At 42.2% G+C, this 27108-nt stretch overlaps 4 protein-coding genes across 15 annotated transcripts in view; 2 read left to right on the top strand and 2 right to left on the bottom strand.

The window, feature by feature from the left end:
- The first annotated feature begins 129 nt into the window (after positions 1 to 129).
- Positions 130 to 7728, top strand: LOC125762864 (sorting nexin-27). 2 transcript variants are annotated; one of them, XM_049425432.1, is made up of 5 exons: positions 130 to 889; positions 3766 to 3868; positions 3952 to 4680; positions 4807 to 5175; positions 5257 to 7728. In XM_049425432.1, the coding sequence occupies exons 1-5, from the start codon at positions 579 to 581 to the stop codon at positions 5323 to 5325; spliced, it is 1581 nt and encodes a 526-aa protein (XP_049281389.1). In that variant the 5' UTR covers positions 130 to 578; the 3' UTR covers positions 5326 to 7728. The 2 variants fall into 2 exon arrangements, with proteins under 2 accessions (XP_049281389.1, XP_049281390.1); XM_049425433.1 differs by lacking the exon at positions 130 to 889 and adding an exon at positions 2546 to 3465.
- A 316-nt stretch (positions 7729 to 8044) lies between these two features.
- On the top strand, positions 8045 to 19169 carry LOC125762857 (myogenesis-regulating glycosidase). 10 transcript variants are annotated; one of them, XM_049425416.1, is made up of 8 exons: positions 8045 to 8128; positions 9203 to 9598; positions 9663 to 9816; positions 10599 to 10738; positions 12804 to 12972; positions 16841 to 16936; positions 16994 to 18857; positions 18919 to 19169. In XM_049425416.1, exons 2-8 carry the CDS (start codon positions 9282 to 9284, stop codon positions 19053 to 19055), a joined length of 2877 nt encoding a protein of 958 aa, XP_049281373.1. In that variant the 5' UTR covers positions 8045 to 8128; positions 9203 to 9281; the 3' UTR covers positions 19056 to 19169. The 10 variants fall into 10 exon arrangements, with proteins under 10 accessions (XP_049281373.1, XP_049281372.1, XP_049281371.1 ...); XM_049425415.1 differs by lacking the exon at positions 8045 to 8128 and adding an exon at positions 8216 to 8379; XM_049425414.1 differs by lacking the exon at positions 8045 to 8128 and adding an exon at positions 8216 to 8430.
- LOC125762863 (cilia- and flagella-associated protein 45-like) lies at positions 13714 to 15932 on the bottom strand. Of its 2 annotated transcripts, XM_049425431.1 has the most exons (4): positions 15554 to 15925; positions 14328 to 15486; positions 14021 to 14262; positions 13714 to 13954 (listed from the first exon to the last, which is right to left on the bottom strand). In XM_049425431.1, exons 1-4 carry the CDS (start codon positions 15664 to 15666, stop codon positions 13849 to 13851), a joined length of 1620 nt encoding a protein of 539 aa, XP_049281388.1. In that variant the 5' UTR covers positions 15667 to 15925; the 3' UTR covers positions 13714 to 13848. The 2 variants fall into 2 exon arrangements, with proteins under 2 accessions (XP_049281388.1, XP_049281387.1); XM_049425430.1 differs by having other exon boundaries at positions 13714 to 14262; positions 15554 to 15932.
- Positions 19108 to 27108, bottom strand: part of LOC125762855 (A disintegrin and metalloproteinase with thrombospondin motifs 7) — a 23033-nt gene continuing 15032 nt past the window's right edge. The window contains exons 10-13 of the mRNA XM_049425412.1: positions 23440 to 24149; positions 22983 to 23364; positions 22792 to 22909; positions 19108 to 20083 (exon numbers count right to left, since the gene is read on the bottom strand). Of these exons, the coding sequence (XP_049281369.1) occupies positions 19496 to 20083; positions 22792 to 22909; positions 22983 to 23364; positions 23440 to 24149 (1798 nt within the window). The 3' untranslated portion in view covers positions 19108 to 19495. The remainder of the gene's footprint in view (positions 20084 to 22791; positions 22910 to 22982; positions 23365 to 23439; positions 24150 to 27108) is intronic.

Below are 27108 nucleotides of genomic sequence, written 5' to 3'. Positions count from 1 at the left end.
TGGAACAAAACGTGTAGCGAAATTTATTTTTAAATAATCCGGAACATTTTGAAGTGAATACGCGCCTTCTCTGCTGTCACTTGAACTGACCGACAGCGGCTGCAGTGTGTGTTGTCATAACCGCTGACAGCAAATGTCAAACGGAGCAAACAAGAGAGAGACGGAGAGTAAGCCCGTGAATAAAATATAATTTTCCTGCTCGTGAAATTACGAGACTTGTGCGGATTTCTACGTTTCTTGTAATAAAAAAAAAGTCGTACCATAGGCAAAGGGACGGTCGATATTTGCTGGGCAATGCAATGCATTTCTCCGCGGCGAGTGGGTTTCTAAGCCAAAGTGATTAAAACGTCCACAATTTGTTTCCACTTTGCTCGTGGCAAAAAGGGGAGGGTTTTGCAAAACTGGAAAGGTGTCCATTTGAGTGTGATATATTTATCGGATTGGGAAAATGTGAAAAAGTGTTGTGCGGAAACGTGAAGTTTTTGGAAGTGTTCGTGCTGTTATATGCTGCGTTACTTTAGAACGAGAACCGACCTTTGAGCAAGCAAGCTTAACAAAAAAAAAACAAAGCCCAAGGAATGGAAGCGAAAAATGGCAAATCCGGTCCAACAACCGCAATCTCTGTCGCGTCGTCGGGCGGTGGAGGAGGCAGCGTTACGGCGGCGTTGAAGAATGGGGTGAAGGAAAACCCGAACGGTCCCCGGGTGGTCACCATCTACAAGACAGAAACCGGTTTCGGGTTTAACGTTCGTGGACAAGTCAGCGAGGGTGGGCAGCTGCGATCAATCAACGGCGAGCTTTATGCACCACTGCAACACGTCAGTGCTGTTTTGGATAATGGGGCCGCAGAACAGGCTGGCATTAAGAAAGGCGACCGAATCCTGGAAGTGTAAGTGTTTCAGCTACTAGACATTGAATTTAAATAACACCGGAAGTGGATCTATCTGCAGCAATAAGCCGTGGTGCATTACGCCTAAGGACACTATTAATAGTAGATGGTTTTGTGCTGTTGAACTTAGTCCATTTCAGGCCAGTCCCGACGTTACACAAGAGAATTACATAGGAAAATTAAAGAAGGATCGTTCTGGAAGTTGCGACGAAGGACAAATTCCAAACAAAAGAACTCTTGTACTGTGTCTGGTGTAACATTTGTTTCCCTAGTCAATAATGGATCAATTGTTCGCAACGATTCCGGCCTGCTGGAACAAGCCAAGAAAGCAAAGCCCTAATTAGTGCATTTTAAACTCGTGATAATTTTCTTCGAATGTGTGATCAACGTTTTTTCGTGATATGCTAATATCGAATAAGATCACATGATCGTTCACGCGCTATTAGATATTTATATTTATATTGAACTTGCCAAAACCCGTCGTCGTCGTCGAACGGGTGGATCAAGTGGTGGTATAAAGATAAAAAACTAGAGGCAAAACCGGAAATCCAACTATATGTATTGGAGATAAAAATTATAAACTATTCTCACGTTTCCCTTGTAGGAATGTTTGTAGGAAACAGAGCAGTGTGTTCTATTTCAAAGAAATCCACTGAATACATCTTCCTGTGCGGCTAGTGTAAACAGTACGAAATGGCAATATGTAACATATGTTGGGCCACATAATACTCCCCTTTTTACGCTTTGTGTTCAGCCGGTTGGTACAGTGGCGCCTGAATGACGAAATATATTGAAAATAAATATCTTACTCATTTACTTTCTTTAGCTTAATCGTTTCACAATGAATAACGCAATTTTAATCAACTAGTTATATTTGTTGAACTTTTTTAATAAGTTGCATTTGCATAACAAACCGTACAAGTAGAACGACACACAGGCGTCATTTTTTCGCGTATTTGTTTCTGTTTGTGGGATTTACGTTTCACAAATTTAAGCGTTATTTGCCTACATGCTACCCTTGAACACTGTTTCCCTTTTACTTTATTTGCATTATGTTTGTTTGTTTGCTACTTTTGGCAAGTATTTATGCAGCCGCTAGAAGAATTTGAGTGATGTTTCTTATCTGATAGGAAAGGTTATATATTTTCTCTTATGTAAATCACACAGTTTGGTGCTCTTTCCTCGGTTAAGACTTTATCACAAGTTTCCGCCGATATGCCCTGGCATAATGCTAGCGAATAGGAAGGCCTAAATGAAACGAAAACAATTTGCTAACCAGCACAAGCGATGTTGGTCGAAAAAGGCCCAAGGGGTAGCTTCGGTCCTCATTGCATCTAACTTAAAAGTAACTGCCTAAAGCTACACCGCCATACTGATTACCTACAAAGCGGAAAGTGATTTTTTTTTAAACTGCGAATAATTCAATGCTTAAAACTTTGACATGATATATTTTATTTATTTTCTATATAAATTATGTATTGATTGGAGTTATTTAAATTACAATTAAGAACCACAACCAACAGTGTATTCCGGTGTTTTTGATAAGGAAGGATGCTGATCGAAATGTTAAATTTCGTTCCATTTATGAATTCAAAAATCACTATCAGGAATAATATTTCTTGCGGTTTTCTTTATTCATACGATTTGTTTATTAAATTTCTTCATCTCTCCTTAATTTGTCCTCTTTAAAAGCAGGTCAAGAAGCGACATAATTTATGGTCATCAATGCTGTTCACCCCAAAAACCCCCAAACCGTGATTTGTTTGCCGATAACAAACGGAAATGCAAACGAAACAAAGAAGAAAAGAAACCGATAATTATGACCATTGCAGTTGTATGCATGTTTTAAAGATTCTCTTATCAGAAAAGCAAAAGAATGCTTTAACTGTAACAACATTAATGGTAGACACATCGGAAACGTTGCTAAAAGCTACTGCACTTGAAGGTTTTTGTCATTCAACTCATTCGCTATGAATGAAACACCAGGCTGGAAAGGTTGTATTTGTATTTACGTCACAAAATGATAGTGAAAATGCATATGATACGTATGTATGTAAGCACACCCTACAAACCCCAACGGAGCGATTTGGTCGGTGTCGCAATTCGCGGGAAAATCGCTACAATCACGGGCGAGATTGTGACAATGCTCCGAACAATGTGAATAATGCCCAACAGAACACATGATTCTTCCTCCGCTCCGAAGGCACATGATTACAATGATTATACGATAAACCGTCCAGGGTTTCCTAGCGTGCTGAGCAAATTTTACGCGCTTACTTTATCAACGATCAGTAACGAAGATCAGTCTCTGCGTTGATGTTCGTTGAATCAAGTTGGTACCGCATTTGTACTTCCTCGAGCTACTCGAGCTACTACTCTGCAACGAAGATGCAGCGAAGCCTGTTTTCATCGTACTGTGTAGAAAATACGGAAGATATTTTAATTCCGAAACATTTAACCGACCTGCTTGCGGACAGCAGTGACGAGGAGGAAGCCAAATCAGTTAACGGTGGCCAGAAACGTAGTGCGAAGATCGAGCCCATTGCTACGATCAGTGGTATCGTTGCGCAGCGAAGGTTTGTGTTAATACTTTATTATTTCATTGAAGTACAAAAAAGGGCTTCAGGTAGCAGTTGAAACGTGTCCACAAATTACAGGCTATGACAGTTTCTTTTTTGCGTGCGGAACAATGTTTCTCACAAAACCATCGCGGCGCTGCACAATGATGGTGTTCGTCACATACAAAAAGCATACAGCTTTTGTGTTTGTTTAAGGGGTGAAATACAATCAGTCGCTTATACACTAAACAATGAATTATGGTATGAACATTATCACAACGTGTGTGTGTGTGCTTCTTTTTTCCAATTCATTTTCAGCAATCACGTCAACGTGGAAGGCGCTACTCACAAGCAAGTGGTGGATCTCATAAAATCCGGTGGAGATACTTTAACACTGACCGTCATATCTGTCACACAGCAGGTAAATAGGATACCGAATCAGGTGTGATTGTTTGTGCCCTTATGCTAAAATCCATTTTGTTTGCTCTTGTTTTTCGCTCGCAGGAAGCGGAACGCCTCGAACCAACCGAAGATCCGGGCGGATATTCGTACATCGATTACTCGGAGAAGCGCAGCCTGCCTATTAGTATTCCGGACTACAATATCATACACCGTGGGAATGAGCGATACGTCGTGTTTAACATCCATATGGCCGGACGGCAGTTATGTTCGCGCCGTTATCGTGAATTTTCCAACCTACATCAACAGCTGAAAAAAGAATTCTCAGGCTTTAGTTTTCCCAAAATGCCCGGCAAATGGCCGTTCCAGCTAAACGAACAGCAGCTGGACGCGAGACGGCGTGGGCTAGAGCAATATTTGGAAAAGGTGTGCGCCGTGCGAGTGATCGCGGAAAGTGACGCTGTGCAGGAATTTCTCACCGACACGGTAGACGATCTGGCGGCTTCGCCGGTCGATATAAAGATCATGCTACCGGACCATGCGGTTGTGTCCGTGTCGGTGCGCAAGTCGGCCAATGCACAGCTCGTCTGGGAGCAGCTGGTACAGCGAGCCAATCTGACCTCGTACACGCAGCAATACTTTTACCTGTTTGAAATCGTCGAGTACAACTTCGAGCGTAAGCTGCAACCGCACGAAATCCCACACCAGCTGTACGTGCAAAACTATAGTACGGCTTCCAGCACGTGTCTGTGCGTGCGTCGATGGCTGTTTTCTGTAGAGCGAGAAGTTTCGCTTCCGGTTGGCGAACAGGCGGCCAAGTTTATTTTCTATCAGGTAACGATCACGTGGGGCTTCATGTCTGTGCTCGCTGTACAGCCATTGAAAGTGTGAACGCCAAAGGGATTTGTTGGGAGTTTTGCTTTTTTATATCGAGCTTCCGTTTTGCTTTCCATTTTGCAGGCCGTCGATGAGGTTAATCGTAGCAATATTCGGGCAGATGGACGATTGTACGAGCTAAAGGCGTTGCAAGATTCGAAAAAGGCCGATGAATATCTCTCGCTGGCACGTACCTTGCCCGGGTACGGTGATATCGTTTTTCCACACTGTGCTTGTGACAGCCGCAAGGAAGGACACGTTGTACCGGCGGTGGGTATGAAAAGCTTCCGGCTGCATGCCTGCCGGGAGGATGGTTCACTCGAGGCACAAACGGTAGAGCTGCAGTGGGCCACCATTTCGCGCTGGGAAAGCGATGAGGAATCGATGGCATTTTGCTTTCAGTACAGCCGCTCGGACAAACCGCCCCGGTGGGTGAAAGTGTTTACACCATACGTAAGTGAAACTGATTTTTTCGGCATTTGCCTCGAAGATGTGTGTGTGTTTGAATTAATGTTGTAATGTTCTGTTTTGTAGCATGCGTTCCTGGCTGATTGCTTCGATAGGATAATGGAGGAACGGGCGTGGGATGACACGGGAGAGTAAGGAGCGCCTTCGATAGACGCTTGTCATGACAATGCATTTGAATCAACCACGAAACGGAAAGGAAAAATGGTTTATCAATTGTAAGCAATTTGACCTGCATCAACGGACACCAAGATGGACCGACGATGTTAACGGACACAAACAGACACACATTGTTGCTAATAATTTATTCATGGCTCGGAGAAAAGGACAACTACACTAACGAATGGGCATAAAAACCCCCATTCACGTTGTTTTGTTGGATCTAGCAAAAAGTAGGAAACGAGATTGCAATCGCTTAATTTGTATGTGTGTATTACTGACTGGACGGGAACTAGGTAAAGAGAGCATATAATAATACCATAAATTCTGCCATGTTCTATTATGATCTGATTCAACTTATATGTATAACTAATCGTGTAGTAGAAGACAAAAAAAAACGCAAAAAACCTATATTGCGGGGCACATAAGAAATATTTATCTCAAAGTAGAACATCGAATAGTCTCTCTCTCTCACTCATCGTGTGTACGCTGTTAACTAGAAACACTGTGCCGTTGTATTGCCCGGAGCCACTGTACAGTTTAAAAGTAAAAAAAAAACATGATACGGCTATTCGCTGGGAATCAATCTCGAAGTATTAAGTGAAAACCGCTACACCTTTCCAGAGCAATATCAAACGGTACGCAACAGTGCCTCTGGTACCACTGGGGGGAGAATTGTGAAGTTTAAAATTAGTTCTGCAACAGATAAGATTTAACATATTTCGGTACGATTTTGTTCCACGTGAGCAAACGGAGCTAATTTGTTAGGCAAATATTTAAACCGTCGCAAAGGGGAACCTAGAAAACCGTATATTAATTCCTGTAGAAAGCGCGCTTCTTTTATTCGCATTTGTTTTCTGTGATACACAGCCAGTAGAACGTTTTTGCAATGCAAGTTTTCTAGCGCTTCATCCCGTGGCTAACGTGACTTTGGCTTCTAAGAGGAGAACGAAGGGAAACGATTCTTCTTGCTTCCTTCGTAACAACAGTTTAATTACCGTATCAATCCAAATTTGAAATAATTCAATCCACTCATTTACCTGCGCGGGTATATGGGTGGGTTGAAACGTGTGTTTTATCCTTCGGTTAATACAAACAGAGACACCGCATTCCAATTTTATGTTTACATGATTGTTGCCTCTGTTTCTTCATTCCAATCCGCCATGATGCCTTTACAGCATTACTATGACGCTAGTCTGCAAGTTTTGAGATGAATGGTATGAATAATAGTAGTAGAACGAGGATAGTTGGAACAGGAACATTTGTTTATTGCGGGCTTGGACGGAGGCACATTAAGACAAAACTATAACCCCCCCCCCCCCCCCCCCCCCCTTTTTGATCGGCAAACGGTTTAACGGATCTCTGTGCATAATTATTATGTTTATCAATGTTGCAATTAAAACAGTTATTAGCCAGGTGGACGTAAAAACAAACAAAAAAGGAAACTAAACAACTGTGTAGTATTTAGATATTACTTCTACAAGCTGCAAAAGTAGAGCTAGATTGGATTGGTAATGAAAAAAAAAACAACTGTGTATGAAGTAGAGTATGCAAAATGTATATAAAAATTCCCAAAAAAACACACACGACCATCAGTTTAGACTGTAGACTCTACCACCACATACGAAACAATAGAATCGTTCACATCAACAAACAGTGCATCGCCTAGTTTTGCCGAACATATTTATGACAATTTTGTGCACCCGATGATAATATAGGCTTGTGCGCACTACTATTGAAGCAATTAACGAATGAAGATTTCAATTAGAAACGTGAAAATGTGTAGATAAAGATGTTGAACAAAAACAGAGATAAAAAAAAACACACACACACACACTTAATATTAGCCTATTATAGTTAAATCAAAATGGAAACAAAAGAAACAAAACCATTACAGAGAGCGACAAAGTCGAACGAATATAAATCACATAAAGCAGCAGTTGCAATTACACTGTAGCTTGATATTTTGGCATAAGCGCATTGCAATTGGTTAAGTAACAACAGAAGAAACAACGGACGAGAACAATGTTGATGAAACGGCTAATTGTTAGATTATGGTAATGATTCCAGAAATGTTCTGCGTATGATTTTAATTCCCCATATCCGTTTTGAGAACTTTGCATCTCCACTAACCTGAAGCAGTAAAAGAAGCGAAGCACTGGTAGATAAACCAATAGGAAAATGACAATTTTTAAGAAAATAATCTTAAGAACTAAGTACATATAACCTAAGTTCATATCGTGAAATGAACCCCGATTGCCCGGTACAGAGCATAAAATATGATGAAGTATAAAACAAAATGCAGATCAGTTATCATAATTTATTATATATATGACAGTGATACTATATACTATATAAAGTTTTAAAATTGATGCTAACAAACCGTGTGGCATACAAACAGGTTTTGCTGTTGAACTAGAATCCGAAAATCCGCACTGCAAACAAAATGGTTTTTGCAATTATTAATTGTGAACGGAAAACGAACCAGAGCAAAAACGGTACAGTTTAAGTATTGAGTGAGGGACATCTTATCGGCTTTTCCGCTATATCAAGACGCTTGTTCGCACATGTGTCTTTTCGATGAGCGCGTACGACTGGTTTTTTTTTGCGCTATCGGTAAATGGTTTGAATTGTTTGATTATGATAAACAATCAATTCACATTATCATCAAAGTGATTGCACATTCATGTGTGTTCTATTGCTGCGCTACCAATCGACAATGTCGCTGCCTGCGTCAGATAGTCCCGCAGAGAGAAGTCTAATGGAGCTGTAATCACATCAGGTGAATAAAACACGATTGGCGTAGAACAAATTTCTAACCCTTTGCCGATGACCACAGAGCCGTTCCGCTTGACTGGCAGTCTTTATTTCTAGTATTTCTACAGGTTACGTGAATTGTGGTTATACCCTTTGGGGTAGTTTATGGACGACGACCGGTAGCTTGAAAGAGACGATCGCGATTTGTGGTTATAATAGCGCGAAAGTGTAACGACGATCGCTCAGGCTCGTGCCTTTACCCTGAAGGTTTCCATGGTACTGTGAATGTTGTCACTCTACGGTTAGATTTGAGCAGACAGATTAACGGTAACGTGTAAAGTAGAATTAGCACTAGACAGATTTGATTCTCCAACTTCAACTGAGTAACAGTTTTGTGGAAACAATCGTACAGAAAAGTTGTGGTTTGTCTGGTTAATATAACTCAAAGTTTTTGGTTGTTTTTTAGGTAATTTTTCCCTTACCTATATAAATACAATACAATACAATACAACAATAAATGTTGTAATTATGGAGAGAATTAAGATAAATTCCAATATTGTTTCTTCTTTGTTCCGTCTGTCGATAGATAAGCTGGTGATCAGTTATGAGTGATGGATTAGTGTATAAGGAGATTACAAGATATTCACTTCTATCCATTAGAACTAGATTAGCAACCCGTAACTTAAAGTATTAAGCGTGAATGCGTTATCCAGAGATTATCTTATCATTCGGGAACTAATTTACAGAACAATTGGATTAACGGCATGTTGATTAACGAATCGAATGTGTTTGAACTGTGTGATTAGGTGCAGTAAGTAATAAGTTTTTTTTTGGCATGGAATGTGTTTCTTATTTATTTGTTGTCTACTATTACTTATACGAATGCAAATGTAACTGATCACTACATTGGCCTGCGGCTCAAATGTCCCAATTATCAGTGACGCGAATGAAAACCGATGGAACGTGTCTGTACGACGCGCTGGACGATTCCTATTACCTGTGTGTTGTGATTGATTTTTAACCCTTGATAATTCATTCGTACGTCCAGCAGGTGCTGGACAATATGATATTGATTTCATTTTTGCAATTTCTTCCAAAGAGCGAAAGAGAGGGCGTTCTCACTCTGCACACCGTAGGAACTTAGGATCGAATAGATAGTGTTAACAAAACGCAACGCCATGCACAAAAGCACTACAGCGAGTGGGCAACATGGCACGTCTCGTCAAGGGTATGGCAAGCTACACAAGTCTGGCAGTTCAATCGAGAAGGAGAACATCCCCTTTGTCGATTCGGATCACGAAGACGATTGCATCGGTCGGCGGCCCGCCACAGCAGCGATCAGTAGTAAGTCGACAGTTGACCAGGAGAACGACACTATGACAGAAAGCCAAGAAAACCTAGCTCGGGCCTATGTCGCCCGCTACCAGCCCAGTCTTGCCGAGCGTAGAATGCAGGAAAAGTTAACCGTTTCCATCGACAACAGCAGCAATGAAGGGTGAGTGAAAAAGGTGCAATGGAAAATCAAAAAATTGAATTCCCTTTTCTCCCTGAAACTTTAGTGATTTGGTCGAGGAGGCGAAAGACAAAGCGATGGAGCTGAAATTGGTCGACGAGCGGGCGAGAGCATTGCGCCGAAATTCGATTTCCTTACCAAGTTTGAACGTTAATGAGCTGCAAAGATTGGCACAGCAAGGCCAGGATGGTTCGGAATCGGTAAGTGTGGTGCGTTATCACGTAAAACGGATTAAACTCATCAAAATCAAACAATGGCGTAATCGATTTCATAAGACGGCATTGAATGACAGAAATGGTACTCGTGCGTAGTAAGAGTGAAGAGAGTACCTGACGTTGAGTGATGTGAAAAAAGGTCGTTGAGGAGTTGCGAATTTAAATATCGATGATCACGCTTTTAACTAAGTAAATTAGAAATTTGGATTTTTACCCAAATAGATTTAGGTGTAGATTGATATTAAAAGTTTTTATTTAATTTCGTTAAGTTTAGTTTTTTGTTATATAATGATCTAGATTAAATTCTTGAAGCGTTTTACTGATCGTTTGCTCGGCAAATGGCGTAATTGTCATCGTTAAAAAAATTGCTACAGTTTAGTTCCATTTCGTGATACGTATTACCATCTGAAAAGGGGACTTCAAATTGTAGATCAACATCGAAATTAGAATTACTCGTCAGCTATTCAACAAATTGCACCATTACTTCTTAGCTTGGAGACGCTAATCGAACAACAATGGATTGTTCGACTCCACTCGTACTGGACGATGGTAACATGTTTTCGTTACTAATTACCGTGTACGTTAGATATTACGAATTGTAATAACACGCAAATCGGTTATTGAAGTTTTGGAATTTGGAAAATGTTTGGAATTGAATTATGCAACTCTCTCATAAATCATGACTTTAAATTGAAATCTCGTCAGGAGTTCACAACATAAAATTACAGTTTAGTTTATATGCTTATTTATTGTCGCTTTTATTTCAGGTTATCGATTCCGGATCCGACTCCCTGTCCGGTGAGACTCCGATTACACCAGAAACTCCCACCACACCGGCGAACTTTAAACCTATGCTACAATTTAATGATAATAGCAGCAGCGACGAGGATGATAAACCACGAGGCAAGTAAGTAGCGCTGTAAACTGGATCATTCGCGCAATAGATAAGATTTGACGCTGTCCAAAGTGGTGACCATTTCTACAAATTACCCATAAATCACAGCAAAAAAAAGCTTATCTTTGCCAGATACTAAAACGAATCAATAGTCCACAACGCTGCATGAGGATCGCAAGTTAAAAACAACGCGATATTGAAGAAATTCCTTTGAAGAAAAATAATTACTCATGACCACAAAGCTACTGGTACCTTGCTCAGTGTGACAAGGCCTCCATACGGTAGAATAATTCTATATAGTAATAAACAACACGAGACTAGCGTAGTATAGCCCGACGTTAAACACTAAGTATCTTCAGCCCACCTAAGCTTTGATCGCATGACCACAGATGATCATGTGTTTGTGGAATGGAATTTACAATATGGCAGCTTCTAGCGACTTTCTCGTTTGCGTGCACTGATAGTCGCTGATGGCACAGGAATCGATCAACCATTTCCTTCCTTTTCGCACATCCCATCGTTGATACTTGGCATATAAGGTAAACATCAGGGTGGGCAGTTGAAACCGTGCGATCAAATGATTAGATGAAGTGTTTAGTGTGGGTTTGTTGCTTTGGATTAGTAGTTTTGATTTCTGATTTCCTCGTGGTTGGCAGTGTTAGGAACTGACCAGTATACGCCTAATAATCGCTCAAGATGCTCGATCCGTGTTCGGTGCAGTGCAATTGTGCAATGGAAGAGCTTGTTCCAGTGGTTGATCCAAAGTATGCCACCTTTAGTCACTTCGGTCAAGGCGGGTAAGAAGTGTGCAGTGTTTACCATTTATTAATGCATTAACGATCTAAAAATGTCGGTAGATAATTTCACCAATACAAAATTTCCATTCTACAATAGTTTGAGTAGAAGTGCGTTAATTTGCTTGCAGTTGCAACTGTGCTTGTTGTTCCTTATCGTGTCTCTCACCTTGTAACTGTAACATTCGTTCGTTGCGTAGCAAAAACCCACGTTTCCGATTAATTCTGTGGCAAAGTCGGAACCGATCGTGCGCTATCCTTGGTTCGATGGTCGTTCAACGGTCACCGGGTATGCGTGAATCGAATACAGGCACGTAACACGATGCCCACCAGCTGCACACCATGCACGGTGTCAGCATGTGTTTGTCACCAAAAGCCGTCTTCGAGACAGAGGTTTGCAGCATGACGTTGGGCTCTCAAATCGCTACTAAGAAAGGACGCATAGTATAACGTACGCATCATCTTCTCGCTCTCGCAGTGCGACATCGCAAGCTTCTCCGCTTAATCTGCATATTGCGGTCACAGGTTTCGGATTTCTCTCGCGACACGCAAAGAACATTATCAGCGCAAACAGCTAGCCCCGTAAGGAGATAGCCTTCTGAGCGTGTAATGACACTACAGTGCTTGGAATAGATTTAACAACGTACGATTTTAACGCGTTGTAATCTGCAATGCATTTTTAGGACTTAGCAGACATGAACACAAGCAATTTTTTCTAAATGTTTAAATAGTTTAAAATATTTTTAAAATATCATGTAAAATACGATTTAATTTCTTTTGACCATGTTGAACTTCTTTGAACCGCAAATTAACTTACACATTTTTTTAAAAATAGAAATGATCTTTAAAAATCAAATCATAACACCATAAACTACTTCCATTCGCGAAGGCAATCGTGTTCCAAGGTGTGTTTGTTGTCGCCGTTTCCGACAACGACGGTGATGACGACGGCTTGCGATACAATACGCTTCCACGCGAGACGAATAAACAGCTGTTGTGTGCCGAACAGTGCGGCAGTGCATTTGGTGGTAACCACAATCGCGGCATTCAACGCGATAAGGTCCGCATTGCCGGTCACACTTTCGGTCTATTGCGGTTGGCATTAGAACGGTTGCAGTGTTTCGTTTTTATCCCCCACATCCAACAAGTAATTAAGTAGCTACAACTTTAAGCACGATCATATTTGTTTTGTGTGTTGTGAGTGTTTTTTTTATAGTGAATAGAAATAATTTTAATAAAATATTTGTTTCATCTTGTCCATTCGTTTCATCCACGGCAATCAGAAATCTTTTCCGCACCAAACGACGTTCCTCAATTGCACCGCTGCCAGCCTTGCGGCTGAACGACAAAGAGATGATGTCGAACGACTTCGATACGCACAGCGTGCTGAGCAATCAGGCTTCGATTACCAGTGTCAATTCCTTGGCTAGCCTGTTGAAGGAAAAAATGCAGGTAAGTTATCCAGAGATTCCCAACAGGGCGGACGGAGTTGTACCTTTTTCTGTAGTGATTTGGAAATCCCAGAATTAATGTGCGTCACGATATGGTGGCATAAGTTTTCTGACGCGAAGTTTTTTTTGTTTTTTATAATCTTTTTAACCGGTTTTTGTTGTGTCTTGTGCAATTGGTTACGGTGATCCACCACGCAAATAAAAAAACCTTGGTTTCAACTTCAGACAGTAATATGAGTCGTTGGAAGACATCGATCGTTGCAGTAGCGAGAGAGAGAGAATAAAGTTAAGTGAACCAAATTAGAAAATTACCGCGATTGTTGGTAGACGGCATTGTAAGAACGTTCTGGCCAGAGTCTGTACTACTACGACTATGCCCGGTGGGGTCGTTTCCGTGGGGACCATTCGTCAAGTGTGGGTGAAGTTTACCATGCAGCATATTGCTATGAAGAGATAAGCATTGACGCTCAAACACGCCGCTTGGAGGCCGAGAAACGGTTGTAAAAAATAATTAAAATGTTTATTGCAAAAAAACATGTACAAGGTGTAGCAGCAGATAGCATAACGATACTATACACGGAAGTGTTCCAAGCGAATTGTTTACCTTTGCTGATGGAATGGCCAGTAATATCTAGGAATCACAAGCATCTAGAACGTGAAAGTGGTTTTATGCAAATTGGAAAATGTTCTCATGTTAGCGAAGTTAACAGTGATCACGCACATAAGCTGATCTTAGACATGATCATAGATCTTAGCAGTAGTTGCAAGAGTCACACACGAATTTATTTGAATATAGCCCATACAATGTCAATAACGAATTTCACACGATTTAGTCACTATCAGTCATTCAGCTTTCGCTTTCCCATCGTAAGTTAGTTCATTTTCCAAGGTTTAATTGACGTTCTACATCTTTGATGAATCGTTCTGGAACTTGGCTTTCCTTCATCATTTTGATTTTGTTGGAAATTATAGTTTTGATGTTTCTGAAAAAGAAAATTGAGAGATTAAATAGAATAATTTGATTGAGTATTCTTCTCTCTTCCACATACTTATCACGTTTCTTCTCCGCCTGAAGTGCCGCTTGCTGTTCGTTTCTAGCAATACGTTCCTTTTCCCGGCGTTCCTGCTCTTTAAGGTTCATTTGTTGGATAATCTCCTCGCGATATCTTTCGCGAAGTTTCAACTGCTTTCGCTTCTGCTCCATCTCTTTGGCTTCCTCAACTTTTAACTTTTCAATCGCCTTCTTATGCTCGAGCTCATCTCGGGCCAGCTGCATAGCTCGTTCGGTTTTCTAAAGACAAGAATTCATTTAATAGTGCCAGGGATTTTGAAGAACTTAGCAACTCAAAAACTTACCACAGCTTCTAGTTGGGCGGCCCGTGCTACGGCTAACTGTTGCTCGAGCTCTTTCTTCTTAATGGCGGCTTCCTTCTCGCGGCGTCGAAATTCGCGCTCGATGTGTTCCTGGCCACGGCGAAGATCCATATCGTTTTTCTCCGACTTGGTGTCGAGCAGCTTTTGCTGTATCTTAAGCATACGGTCGTGTTCCTTTTCCCGTACCTCGGCCGCAATTTTGCGCTCAAACTCAAGTTTCTTCTGGCGCTCCATCCGTTGGCGCATGTACTCCTGAATTTTAAGCTCAGCAATACGCTGCTCTTCAAACTCCACCTGCTTGTAGTGGGCGGACAGTTCGTACGCTTTCTTCAACCCGTTCCGTACCTGGTTGATGCGCACGTGGCGCTCCTTCTCTTTCCGCTTTTCCTCCTCGGCTATCGCCATTTGGGCCTGTTTCAACACACGTGCCTCCTCCTCGATACGTTCCGCCTCCTTGAGGCGCATCTTTTCCCGCTCCAGCAGCTGGTTGCGTATCTCCTCCGAATGCTGGGTGGTAAGCACTTTGTTCACTTCCCGCTTCTTTTCCTCCTCCTTGAGGGCTTTTTCATTTTCTTGCAACATCATTTTCTCGAGCCGCAACTCTTCGGTGCGGAGTTCACGCTCGATCTCCTGCTTTTCGGCAATCTGTGCATCCCGTATGATGTGACACTTGGCAGCTAGGATGATACGATTGGCCCGTTTAACCTCTTCCTCTTGCTCTTGCTTCGCGAGAAATGCACGATCGATGATCTTTCTCGGGCTCGTATCGGAGTCGCGGTCACCATCGCCATCCTCAAGAATATTGCTCACTTTGCCACCTTTCTGTTGCCGCTCGCGATCAATTTCTTGCAGACGTTTCTTACGCTTTTCCGACTCCTCGAGCATATTCTTTTTCTCAACCTCGTTTGCTTTAAACTGGGCCAAACGATCCTCGAGCGTCTTCAGCTTTGCCTTGTCCTGCATCTTTTCATAGTCTTCCTTGGACCAGAAGGCAGGATATACGGATGATTCCTTGCTAGGGATGAGCAAATTACGGATATTATCCTTGTTCATGATGCGCACCACGTTTTTGCCCTCGTATGGGTCTTCACGCTGAAGATGGATGGGTCTCCATCGAAGCATAATGTCACACTCTTGAGGGCTGCAAGTTTGGAGGAAAAGTCATGAAACACTGTATGGAAAAGCTGTCAATTTTGGAGAGAACTTACTGATGGCGATTGTAAACTCCCGGACGATGTTGTTTCGTGGGCAAATCATTGATGTAGTTCGATCTAGCTTGAGTTTTAACGAAGTTTTTCGAAGGTTTCGATTGGATTGGCATATTGAACCAATAGGAATGTATTTTTTTCCACAATTAAACCAATTTTAGTGAGTTTACGTACAACTATTGTGTACTTGGCCGTATTTTGAAACCGATAGCACCAGGCGAAAACAATTTTTGTCGTGTTTACTCCGGTTTCCAGGCGTCCATAGAACCGTCTCCTTGGGGAAAAGGAACTAACAACACGCGCAGAAAGTTGCGTATCCTAGGGGAACCGTTTCGGTGTGCACGAACTACCAGAAATGAATGTATCGTTCGCGATTGTTTACTACGATCGGAATGTTTTCGGTAGCACGTGGTAACCAACATTTTACTTTGAATCGTTTGAACATGTGTTTGTGTGAGCGGTCCAATAAAAAGTTGTTCCCAAAAAAAAAATTTGCAAAAACGTGCTGCAGAAGGTGTCACCGTTGAATAGAGATGATAAAAAGAAGATAATAATGTAAATCAATATGGAAAACAACGACCCGCCGATACGCGGATAGATAATGTTAGCAGCCTCCAAGGGAAGAAACGGTCGACCACACTGGACAGTAGTGTTTTGTGAGCGTTGCTGAAGACGCTTCGTTTCGTTCTTTAGGAGCTCGGGACATTGATAATGTTAGGACTAAAAGGAAAAGCGGAAGCTTCTATCGAAGAGCTCGATAAAGCAGTTCCTTCGTCTGATAAAGAAATTAATTCTAACGCTCCATTGGTAGACTTCGATTTGGACCACTCTTACTCCACGTCGGATCGTAGCGCAGCTTGCCGATCGCGCAAGGTTTCAGTCTGTTACGTAGATCGTGGAAAGCGATCGAGCATTCAATCCCTCCTAGGATGGCAGATGTTAAGAAAGGTAATGAAGGTTTTGTGGTTAACTACGCAGGAAATGAACTTATTAAAACATCACGTGCACCAACTGTGAGCGGGTTAAACCGGATGATAACACGTGCCGCCGTATTGTCGCGGTGCTACAAATACTCAAGGAGAAATTCAATATTTGACATTGCAATCACCGTCTACCAATATTGAACGTACTAGTGTACGAAAGCCACGACCGGATATCGTATATGCTAATTATCTTGGGCACCTATACGGCACCTATCTAAGTTAATTTGGTCGCCGGGAATGATAAAGATCGCCGTCGTCCAACGTGTAATGTTCGTGCACTAATGTTTGCTTGTTTCGTTCACAGAATGTGCCCGCTATCATACGGAAGAAAAAGCGCGAAACTAAAGACTACAAGCTTCGCGTATTTGTCGGCATGCTGTTTCTTATCATCGTATTTTTGGTAAGTTATTGGTAAACAGTTTTGTTTGCCGTGCTAATTAGTTCGCCTCACTTGCAGGTTGGCTACGCGTACGTCATGTACAACCAGAAGCTGTTGGCAAAGTCGTACTTCGAGAGCATTAAGTTTCATAAGAAAACGCGCAACTTTCGGCTGCTCGATGGTAAGGGTTCGGAGCTGCTGACAGGTGTGCTGGGGACGTCGTTGAATATCGAGCAACCGTACAACTGTTTGCCGAAGGATCTGAAGGACGATGGTAGTGTGTGCTATGAGTGGAACTCTAAGGCACGGTTGTACATGAATCTGGCCAAATCTCCCGGACCGCCGGACATTAAATGCTACTCGTTTCAATGGGAATCCCTACTGCCCGATCTGTATCCGACCGATTGTTTCGATGTTTCGGAGGAGCGTGGATTTTGGTACGGAGGAGGTCTAACCAACGGCATTGAATACATTCTCGGCAAGGCAACGATCCCTGGTGGACCGTTTGTAACGGGTGACATCAATACACATCAGTGGGGTAATGCGTTGAAGCGCTATTTCCTAAACTCGCGCGGAGTTGCCATTCAGGTGGACGACACAACGCCACTGTACGTAAGCGTAAACACTGACTCGGGGCGACGTTTGTGCTTGCAAGGTAGAAATGATAAGTTTGCATTTGTAAATCGTCAGACCCGATATTCGGAACTGAAGTACACTATCTGTTCGGGTCCGGATATGAAAACGCTCCACAACGGCCTGATGCAGAAAAGCCTTTGGGATGGATTGACCGAGCGGGACAATGATGTGATTAAATCGTTGCTACGCGAACCAGTCTGGCAGATACCGGCCTCCAAGCAGGAAGATCTCACCGAAATAGCGATCTACAACTACACGGAAAGCATCATAGCACTTGGATATCTACGCCTCGGACATATACTCGTGAATGAGTTTTGGCAGCGAACTATCGGTGACTTTCGTCTAGACTCGGAACGTTTCCCAACGCTGGACGAAACGGTAAACATTCTGCATCGTCGCGGGTTCCGTGTGTCGTTCATGATACAACCATTTATCAGCACCGAAAGCAGCAACTTCCGTGAGGCGGTCGCGAAAAAGCTGCTTATATACGAGCGAGAATCCGAGCGTAGCATTCCGGCACTGACGCGATACAAAAGCACAACAAGTGCCGGTGTACTGGATGTAACGAACAATGCGTCGATTCCCTGGCTTGCGGAACAGCTGAAGAAGATCTCCGAGACGGTGGAGATTGATTCGTACTTTGTAGACTTTGGCACTGCCTTTAACATTCCGCGCTATTACCAGTGCTCCCAAACGCTGGTCAATCCGGACGAGTACAAAAACTACTTCATGGAACGGTTCGAGGGTACGCTGAGCATCTTTGGTGTATCGAGCGCAATCTCCGTGCCGCGTCCACCAGCGTTCCTGAGCTTACCGCCGGTAAACAGCTCGTGGAGTGGTTTGCAAAGCATCATTCCAACGATGCTTTCGTACGGTATAATAGGCTTCCCGTTTCTAATGCCCGGTCCGGTGGGTGGAGATTTTGTGCTACCCACTCAGCAGTTGAAAAAGATGTACTCCTACTATTCGTTCGATCTGCCACCGCTACCCGATAAGGAGCTGTACATTCGATGGCTTCAACTTGCCACCTTTTTACCTGTATTGCGCTTTACACATCTACCTTCGGAGTATCGGGACGATACGGTAACGACCATAGCGAAAGAATTGGCTGAAATACGACAGCGAGTGCTTCCGTTGCTGGAACGCTTTTCGAGCATTGCCATGGATGAAGGGTTACCCATTATACGTCCACTCTGGATGCTGGATTCGACGGATGTTAACTGTTTCTCGATCAACGATGAGTTTTCGATCGGAGATGGGATGATTGTGGCACCCGTACTCGAACGTGGTGAGACAGTTCGTGAAGGTATGTTGACTGTATTCGTTGGGCAGAAGTTTATCCTAATCAATTGTCTTTTATTTTGCAGTTTATCTACCACAGGGCGTTTGGAAGGACGGTATCGATGAGTCGTTGCGAAAGGGAAGCCGCTGGATCCACAACTATCACGTACCGCAGAATAAGGTGGCCTATTTCATAAAGATGCCCGACAACACACGCTTTTAGGGCTGACTCCTTACGAATCCTTCTCTCAGTTCGAAAGGTAATAGACAAAAAAACCAGTCAACCGTACTATTTATTCTATTAAATAAACTTTTATTAAATACAATAAAAAACACACACTCATACTCTGTCCACAAAATACTTCATATAAACACGTATGTACGTAAAAGCGTTTAGAAGAAGGCGTCGCAGCCGGCAATATGCAGATGCTGACCGCGCCTCACAATTGCATGCAGGTTTGTACTGAGTATATAGTTGCCTGTACGTAAAACGTGTGAGCTGAGCCGTGCGGCCACTGCTGCTCAGCAAACGAAGATACGGATAAAGAGCAGTACAATAGATGTTAATATAACATATCCTCTCTCTACTAGCTCATGAACAAATGAGTCCATTAAGTAGCGCTGTTCCGACGTCACTACTCGCGAATCGTTCGAACCGTAGTTTCAGATGCTGTTGTTCACCTCATAGTCAGCTGGTGTCGAGGGTGAGGGTAGATCGGGCAGATTCGGTTCCTCAAGCGGCGGTACCGTATCCGGACGTTCCGTTTCCTGGCTGGTGGCTCGTGGAATCTCTTGGCACAGTGGCAATTCTTCACCGCACGGTTCATTGTCGTGTGGACGGGGTTTATTGTTACAATGGCTGTCCGATCTAGCATTCGAATTGGAATCCACACAAAGAATCGATCGTCTACGTATCGGGACAGGCCTGGCCGGTTTGCGGCATGTTATTGGACATAGTTGCCACGGACCAACCCACCAGTTGAACGGACACGGATCATCATTGCAGTCGCGCACGATTGGTTCATGACGTTTGCCAAATGCATGGCGCAGACATAGTTCTTCCTTGGTTACACCCTTCCCAAGATGATAACAGATTGACTCGCGGTACTGTTTCCCTCCACCGCATGTCGCTGAGCAGACGGACCAGTCGGTCAGCTTCCAGTAGTAGGTGGATTGATTTTTGCTGTTTTGCGAAGGAAGTGTATACTCGAACCGGATTCCAAAATGATTGTTCTTCTTCTTGATGACAATCTGGTGGGAGAAAGAATGCAAAATCGGTGGAGATTAGTCACTGCAATAGTGCTAAATCAGGACGGATAGCTGACGGGAGCTACCTTGGTCAAAGGAATCATCATGTAAGTAGGATAAGTTCTACCTACAAATTTATTACAACCTTTCATTATTACAAATTGTTATCATCTTCTCTTTCCACTCATTGAAGTCTCCTTTCGTTGAGACTAGAGATGTGCAATGTGAGTAAGTGTGAGATAGTGAGTTGAAACGTTGTATTGAACGAGGAGTTTTGGTGACTCTTTTTTTCACTTACTCACTCATGAGTGTAAGGATGTAGCCGTGGTGAGTCGAGTTGCAAAAGGAGTAAATACGAAAGTTGAAACGAAAATGTGCGAGTGAGTTGAAACAAAAATGAGTTGAAACGAAACGAAACTAAGCGGCCACGGGGGGCCCCGACATTTTTGGCGCTTCCTCCGATCGGTTATAGTGGATTTATGCACTATAGATCCTTTAGTTTTGGGGCACAATTAGCATTCCGCTAAAAGCCTCCAAGAAGCTTGGTCCGCCACAGCTCCTAAGGCTGATAAATCGATTTATTTTAATCCGAATTGGTTGAAATAGCTTTCTTTTCACTCAAATAGTGCTTTTAGTAAAAAAAGAATAAAAATTAAAAAAAAATAAAAAAAAATTATAAAAATTTGAAAATTTCCTCAGCCTATAGCCTTAAGGCGCCTGGCAACGGTGTATTTTGCAAGCGCAAAATTTTGCAAAGCACTCAAATCACATTTGCAACGACTAAAATCACATTTGCAAGCGTGAGTTCGTTGCCAAGTTATTTGCTTTTGCAGCTACGGTAACTCACGAAAACACTCACGGTGTCGCTATGACTACATACACTCGCTAAGCAAACTGACAGTAGTTTGCAAATTGCAAGAATTTTTGTGCGCTTTCCAGGTTTCTTGCAAATGCTTGCAATTTGCAAGAATCTCATGAGAGCCGTAAATCCTGCAATTTGCAGACTTTTGCACTCGCCGTTGCCGGGCGCCTTTAGATTTTTTTAAATAATTTTGCAAAATTTTAGAAATTGATTTATTTTAATGCCAATTGGTTGAAATTGGTTTCTTTTCATTCAAATAATGCTTTAAATGAAAACAAGAATATAAAGTAATAAAAAAATAACAAAATTCTAGAAATTAGAAAATTTCCTAAGGGGTTAGCCTTGGTTTTTTTGGGAAATTTAGCAAAATTTTAAAAATTGATTTATTTTGATGCGAATTGGTGGCAATAAGTTTCTTTTCACTCAAATAATGCTTTAAATAGAAGAAAGCCTAAAAAATAAGAAAAAAATAAAAAAATTCAAAAAACTTGAAAATTTCTTAAGGGGTTAGCCTTGGTTTATTTTGGGAAAATTTAGCAAAATTTTAAAAATTGATTTATTTTGATGCGAATTGGTTGCAATAAGTTTCTTTTCACTCAAATAATGCTTTAAATAGAAGAAAGCATAAAAAATAAGAAAAAAATAAAAAATTAAAAAAACTGGAAAATTTGGTTTTTTTGGGAAATTTAGCAAAATTTTAAAAATTGATTTATTTTGATGCGAATTGGTGGCAATAAGTTTCTTTTCACTCAAATAATGCTTTAAATAGAAGAAAGCATAAAAAATAAGAAAAAAATAAAAAAATTCAAAAAACTTGAAAATTTCTTAAGGGGTTAGCCTTGGTTTTTTTGGGGAAATTTAGCAAAATTTTAAAAATTGATTTATTTTGATGCGAATTGGTTGCAATAAGTTTCTGTTCACTCAAATAATGCTTTAAATAGAAGAAAGCATAAAAAATAAAAAAATAAATAAAAAAATTCTGAAAACCCGAAAATTTCCTAAGGGGTTAGCCTTGGTTTTTTTGGGAAATTAAGCAAAATTTTAAAAACTGATTTATTTTGATGCGAATTGGTTGCAATAAGTTTCTTTTCACTCAAATAATGCTTTAAATAGAAGAAAGCATAAAAAATAAGAAAAAAATAAAAAAAATCTGAAAACCCGAAAATTTCCTAAGGGGTTAGCCTTGGTTTTTTTTGGGAAATTTAGCAAAATTTTAAAAACTGATTTATTTTGATGCGAATTGGTGGCAATCAGTTTCTTATCACTCAAATAATGCTTTAAATAGAAGAAAGCATTAAAAATAAGAAAAAAATAAAAAATTCTAAAAATTTGTAAGTTTCCTAAGGCTACAGCCTTAGCTTTTTTTTGTGAAATTTAGCAAAATTTTAGAAATTGATTTATTTTAATCCGAATTATTATTCGGATTATTCGGTTATTCTCATCTCTAGTTGAGACAAGCATTTGCAGAAACGATCAAATTTGTCATTTCGGACACCAAGAAAGCATCCTTGAAAGATGGTAACTGTATTTCGCGTAATCATTGATCTTCAGTAGATCTTTGTCTGTTAGCTATTTCATGCACTCAAACCAAGGAGAGTGATCATTACCCATTGTAATGATAAGCAATGGACAGACGTTGGCAAAAGAAATGAAAGATTGGTCCTCACATGGGATACTAACACTAAAATGACAGACAGGGGCCAGAGTGTTACCTGCTATCATGGATGGTATTTCGGTATCAAAGTCCTAATGTTAGTTCGTATGAGCTAGGACACCATCGACAATTACTCATTTTAAGCTCGAACTAACGTTTACAACTCTTGATACGTAATGCAATTATAATACTTACAAACACATGCACATCTTCCATGATCGGGCCGGGAATTTTAAGTCGTTCTTGTTCATTTTCCCTCTCATAAAGCCCCAAACTGTTGGCCACTTCGTACTCTCCAGGGAGTTGAATAAAACTGCAATAAATCGAACGCGGATAAGAATTGACTAATCGATATCATTAATGGAAATTACTCAAAAATAACTTACTGATTACAGTTGAGATAGCACTCATTTCCTCCCGATCGACCAATGCCGATAAAATTCTTGGACGGAGATATCTCTTCGATCAGTACATTCCGGGCACCAGCAGGGATCATCAGCACGCTGTGCATACTATCGGTGGTGTTGATTTTCTTGACAATTTCACCCTTCTTCACGAAACACGTGTCATCGACACCTCCGCACACGCCACACCTGTCCTCGGTGGTGTTCGAATCGACCACCCAATCGCAACCAACCTTACGGCAGATACCTCCGATGCACATATCATTCGTACCCAGGTTGCAGAAGGTGCCATCCGCGGCCGTATCACCGAACGGTACAATCATTGTGTCTTCCGTATTGCTGCAGTACAGTTCGCACGGTTCATCTATTGGACATTACAGCGGGGAAAAGTGGCAATGTAGTTAAAGTAGATCAAGACAATTGAACGATAAGCACTTACTTTTGTCGAAATAAGGCAACCAGTTGTATTTTTCGCCCTTGATCGTATCGTTATCGTGCGAGGAGCACTGTTCCGCTCGGAAGCTGGGCGTACCTAGCGGACATGCCTGAACGTGGCATGTTTTGTACCGAGCCCGTTCACCGATGCAGAACATTCCACCATGTGCCGGTGAGGGATGGTCACATTCGCGCGTTTGCTTAGCAATGCCAACACCACACGTTCGAGAACATTCACTCCACGGACTCCAATCACCCCAACCACCATCGACCGGTGCCGGTAGCTCCTCAACTTCAACGCACTTTTGATTCTGGCACCACATGCGCCGACCACAGTTAGTACCGGGAGCGGCCGGTCGTAACATCGTGGTACAAACTTCACCCACCAAACACCAGAGCTGGGTGCAGATTTCGTCCAACTTCGAGCACACGGTCATATCCTCATCGGTCGAGTTGAACTGCAGCCGACACTGGAGATCTGCGTTGTACATAGCGCCGGGCGGAAGTTCCGGATATTCGTACTCCTCCTGGCTGGGAGCATCCTCCAGACACTTGCCAAGACCCTGATCGAGAAAGTGGGTAATATCGCGCCGGCTGCAGTTGGACCACGATACCTGCATCGTGTCCGCTTCGAAGCTTGGTGTCATGATGTGCAGTATTGGTCCAATACGGTGATCGCAACCAGTTTTCGCCGTATCATGGTACATTCCAAAACTGAAAAAAAATTATAGCAAAAGCTCATTAATTCAGGATAATGTTAGCGTTGTTACAAATAGTTTCTTTTTAATACTTCCAAAGCCAAAGAGGTGTGTTGGTAGCACTATTTTGGCCTCACTATCAATTGCCAGCAAATCCGTTCGCCCCTCCGTTTTCGACAGATATAGCGATACAGTCTCAATAGTGCGGAGATAAGCTAATGAAACAGTACACCTCATAAAATTATACTAACTAAAACGTCGCGTCGCGTAAATAAACAGCGTCCAGTGGGGTGAGTGTGAATAGAAGCCGAAAGCCAAGATTTATGGCGACAAGCGACGATAAATCAACCCGCCGCTTGCAAACGGATCGATCCAACAAGGTAAATGTGTAAGCATTGAAACACCGGACAAGACAAGCTTTCAGGACATGTTCGACACGGTAAACATATATCGGCCCCGGTATGGGCTAGGCCATGTCCGCGAATTGACTTGTTGCTTTAGATCGGTTATCAAATTGTCGGAATTTTTTCGGCTCGGTGTTGTGTGTGTGGCTTCTGCGTATACGGTCTCGGGCGGTATGAATCATTCGCCGCTACGATCATCTCAGTTTTCAGCCAGTTTCCACCCATCTTAATTCGCTTAATCTCCGTGATTGAATTAAGTGTCGGTCGGTTAAGTGAAGTTAATTAATTGCACCCGAGCAAATTAGCGACGAATTGTGAGACGTTAGAAAATCAAATGATCTCGCGCTACCAAAACCGGGAGACTCAGGATTATCCTCAGCTGTTGTTTTTTTTTATCTAATAAATCGAGCAATATCGAGCGGCTAAGAGAACCAGTTGCCGTCGTTGTGAGGATGACTTTGCAAACAGAATCAACACCATTTGCCATTTTTATGAATTATATATTTGCGGTTTCTACTGCACCACGATCATATTGCGTCGTAGCTCTCCTTCTCTCTCTCTCTCTTTAGGCCAGAACGGGTCCAGAATTTGCTATGCAGTAATTGGGCACTGATCTTCGCGCTAGATGCAGCGTCATGATAATACAGATTTATGGGACTACTTTCGATCAGTGTATGACATCATCTTATCATGATCCATGTCGCAGCAATCTAGCCACTCGCGAGCATATCACGAGCTGACGGATACTATTGGTGTCGGTTAACTAAAGACCCCGACCCCCCCGCGGGGGTAATCGATAGGCCCTCGGTCGCAGAAAATTGCGTGATAGATCGCTTTGAAGTGCGTATGCGACTTTTATGATCGTCACTTGGTAGCCAATGCATTGGCATTCTGCCGGTTTGCTGGCTTAATAAAGTTGTTCTAATTATTCGCGATCGTTCAGCTGCGCACCTTTGGTATTGGGCTGGGGGTAGGTAACGCATTAGCGTCAGTAGTGGCCCGTTGTGGCAGGAACCGTCCACCAGAACAAACTGTTTGTTTGCTATAAAATTTATTACAACAGCAACAACAACAACAAACTGCATCGTTGCACTATTAGATGCAGCCAACCTGTCGCTTGTTGACATAAATTTCAATAAACCTCGTACACTGATACCGGTTGACGAAGTCCACGCGGATTGATTGCCTCTGGTGGATACATTTCTGATGACGCTTGAATGCGACGTTAAAGGAGACTTTTAGGCGACATACAGTTGCTTCAACCAGGAAAGACAAACACTGTCAAACGGCCCGGTTTCCTTCACTATACAGTCGATCGTACGATCGTTCGACTTGCGTTTGATCTCGATCGTAGGGAAGATATCGCTGAGGAGGGATAGGTTGGGTGCTCTAAATGAAAAATTAGCTCTAATCTGAATAATTGCAGAATAATTAATCCTCAACGCCCTAGTGTCCGGCTGTATCGGTACCAGGCGGCAGCGTATTCGGAAGCAGTTCGTATGAACGGAACGGGGGCCCAGATGAAGTAGCCTATAGTGTGCCATTAGCGTGAATGCGTTCGAGAATTGCTTTTGTCACGCTTGTTCGCTCACTTTGCATCTGGTTAGCATATTATGTTAATTATTATCTTTATCAATTCACTTGTACCTAGCGTCGAACAAGTGATACATGTCCCTGTAACAGTCCCCATTGATTCCACCAGTTTGAGAGCGGAATTAATGGCGAAATCGTATTTCTAAAACAAAAGACTTAAAGAAACGAACCTTCAGTCAGCAAGCTGCAAAAGTAATACCTAAAGCGAATATTTGTATTACTTTTCGGCACTTTTAAGATTAATTAAACGATGCAAATTCAGCACACAAATGTAAACAAACGGCACACAAAGGAGAGAAGAAGGAAATGTGAATGAGAACAAAAAAAAATACCGAAACGCAATGGCACGGTTAGCAGCAATAAGGCAAAAGGCAATCAAGAAAAGAAAACAGGCTTACAACGCATCCCATCCCCCAACGGTACGTATACAGAGAGATACATAAATTATCGTTGGTGAGATTTTTTCGCTTTCTGACAACTCAATTAAAAACCGCCTTTCTTTGTCCGACGACGCCAAGAATTTCGATGCAAAAGCGTCGCGCGGAGCAGAAGACTCTCTTCATCATTGCTGCGTTTGCAGCAAAAACCGCGACGACATTGGCGTACACGGGCGTTCGTACGTACATGAAACGTGTCTTAAGCCGGGGGCCGGTGAATTGGATGGTTTTTCATCGATTGAAACGATCGATCATCGAGCGGGGCCGAAGTGTAGAATCTTCGAGATAGAAATGTAGGATCTACGAGTGAATCATTAGCTTGATTTAATAACTCTCTAATTGAGTGCAGAACACACGTGTATTAATAAGCATTTCGTGCTGAAACAGCCGGGCCACACGTTGCCCGAAGTCGATCGATGAATGTTACAAATTAATCCGCGCTGACTAAACGTCCCCTACAGTACGTTGTAGAAGCAACGCCACACCACCACTGCAAAAAAGGGTTTGTCCAATCAAAAGGCGTTGTGTGTCGTTCGAGGGA

The sequence above is a fragment of the Anopheles funestus genome, chromosome 2RL (assembly GCF_943734845.2).
Source record: "Anopheles funestus chromosome 2RL, idAnoFuneDA-416_04, whole genome shotgun sequence".
NCBI lineage: Eukaryota > Metazoa > Arthropoda > Insecta > Diptera > Culicidae > Anopheles > Anopheles funestus.
Note: the sequence above shows the minus strand (reverse complement) of the source record. Positions and strands in the feature narration are given on the sequence as shown.

Bases quoted from the DNA above. Each gene is read 5' to 3' on its own strand.
- LOC125762863 (XM_049425430.1), bottom strand. From the start codon at position 15,666: ATGCCAATCCAATCGAAACCTTCGAAAAACTTCGTTAAAACTCAAGCT. The intron at 15,487-15,553 runs GTAAGTTCTCTC...CCAAACTTGCAG, and splicing joins GGAGTTTACAATCGCCATCA to CCCTCAAGAGTGTGACATTA. The intron at 14,263-14,327 runs GTAAGTTTTTGA...TCTTGTCTTTAG, and splicing joins CCGCCCAACTAGAAGCTGTG to AAAACCGAACGAGCTATGCA.
- LOC125762864 (XM_049425432.1), top strand. From the start codon at position 579: ATGGAAGCGAAAAATGGCAAATCCGGTCCAACAACCGCAATCTCTGTC. The intron at 4,681-4,806 runs GTAACGATCACG...TCCATTTTGCAG, and splicing joins CCAAGTTTATTTTCTATCAG to GCCGTCGATGAGGTTAATCG. The intron at 5,176-5,256 runs GTAAGTGAAACT...TCTGTTTTGTAG, and splicing joins TGAAAGTGTTTACACCATAC to CATGCGTTCCTGGCTGATTG.
- LOC125762857 (XM_049425416.1), top strand. From the start codon at position 9,282: ATGCACAAAAGCACTACAGCGAGTGGGCAACATGGCACGTCTCGTCAA. The intron at 9,817-10,598 runs GTAAGTGTGGTG...CTTTTATTTCAG, and splicing joins GCCAGGATGGTTCGGAATCG to GTTATCGATTCCGGATCCGA. The intron at 16,937-16,993 runs GTAAGTTATTGG...CCTCACTTGCAG, and splicing joins TTCTTATCATCGTATTTTTG to GTTGGCTACGCGTACGTCAT.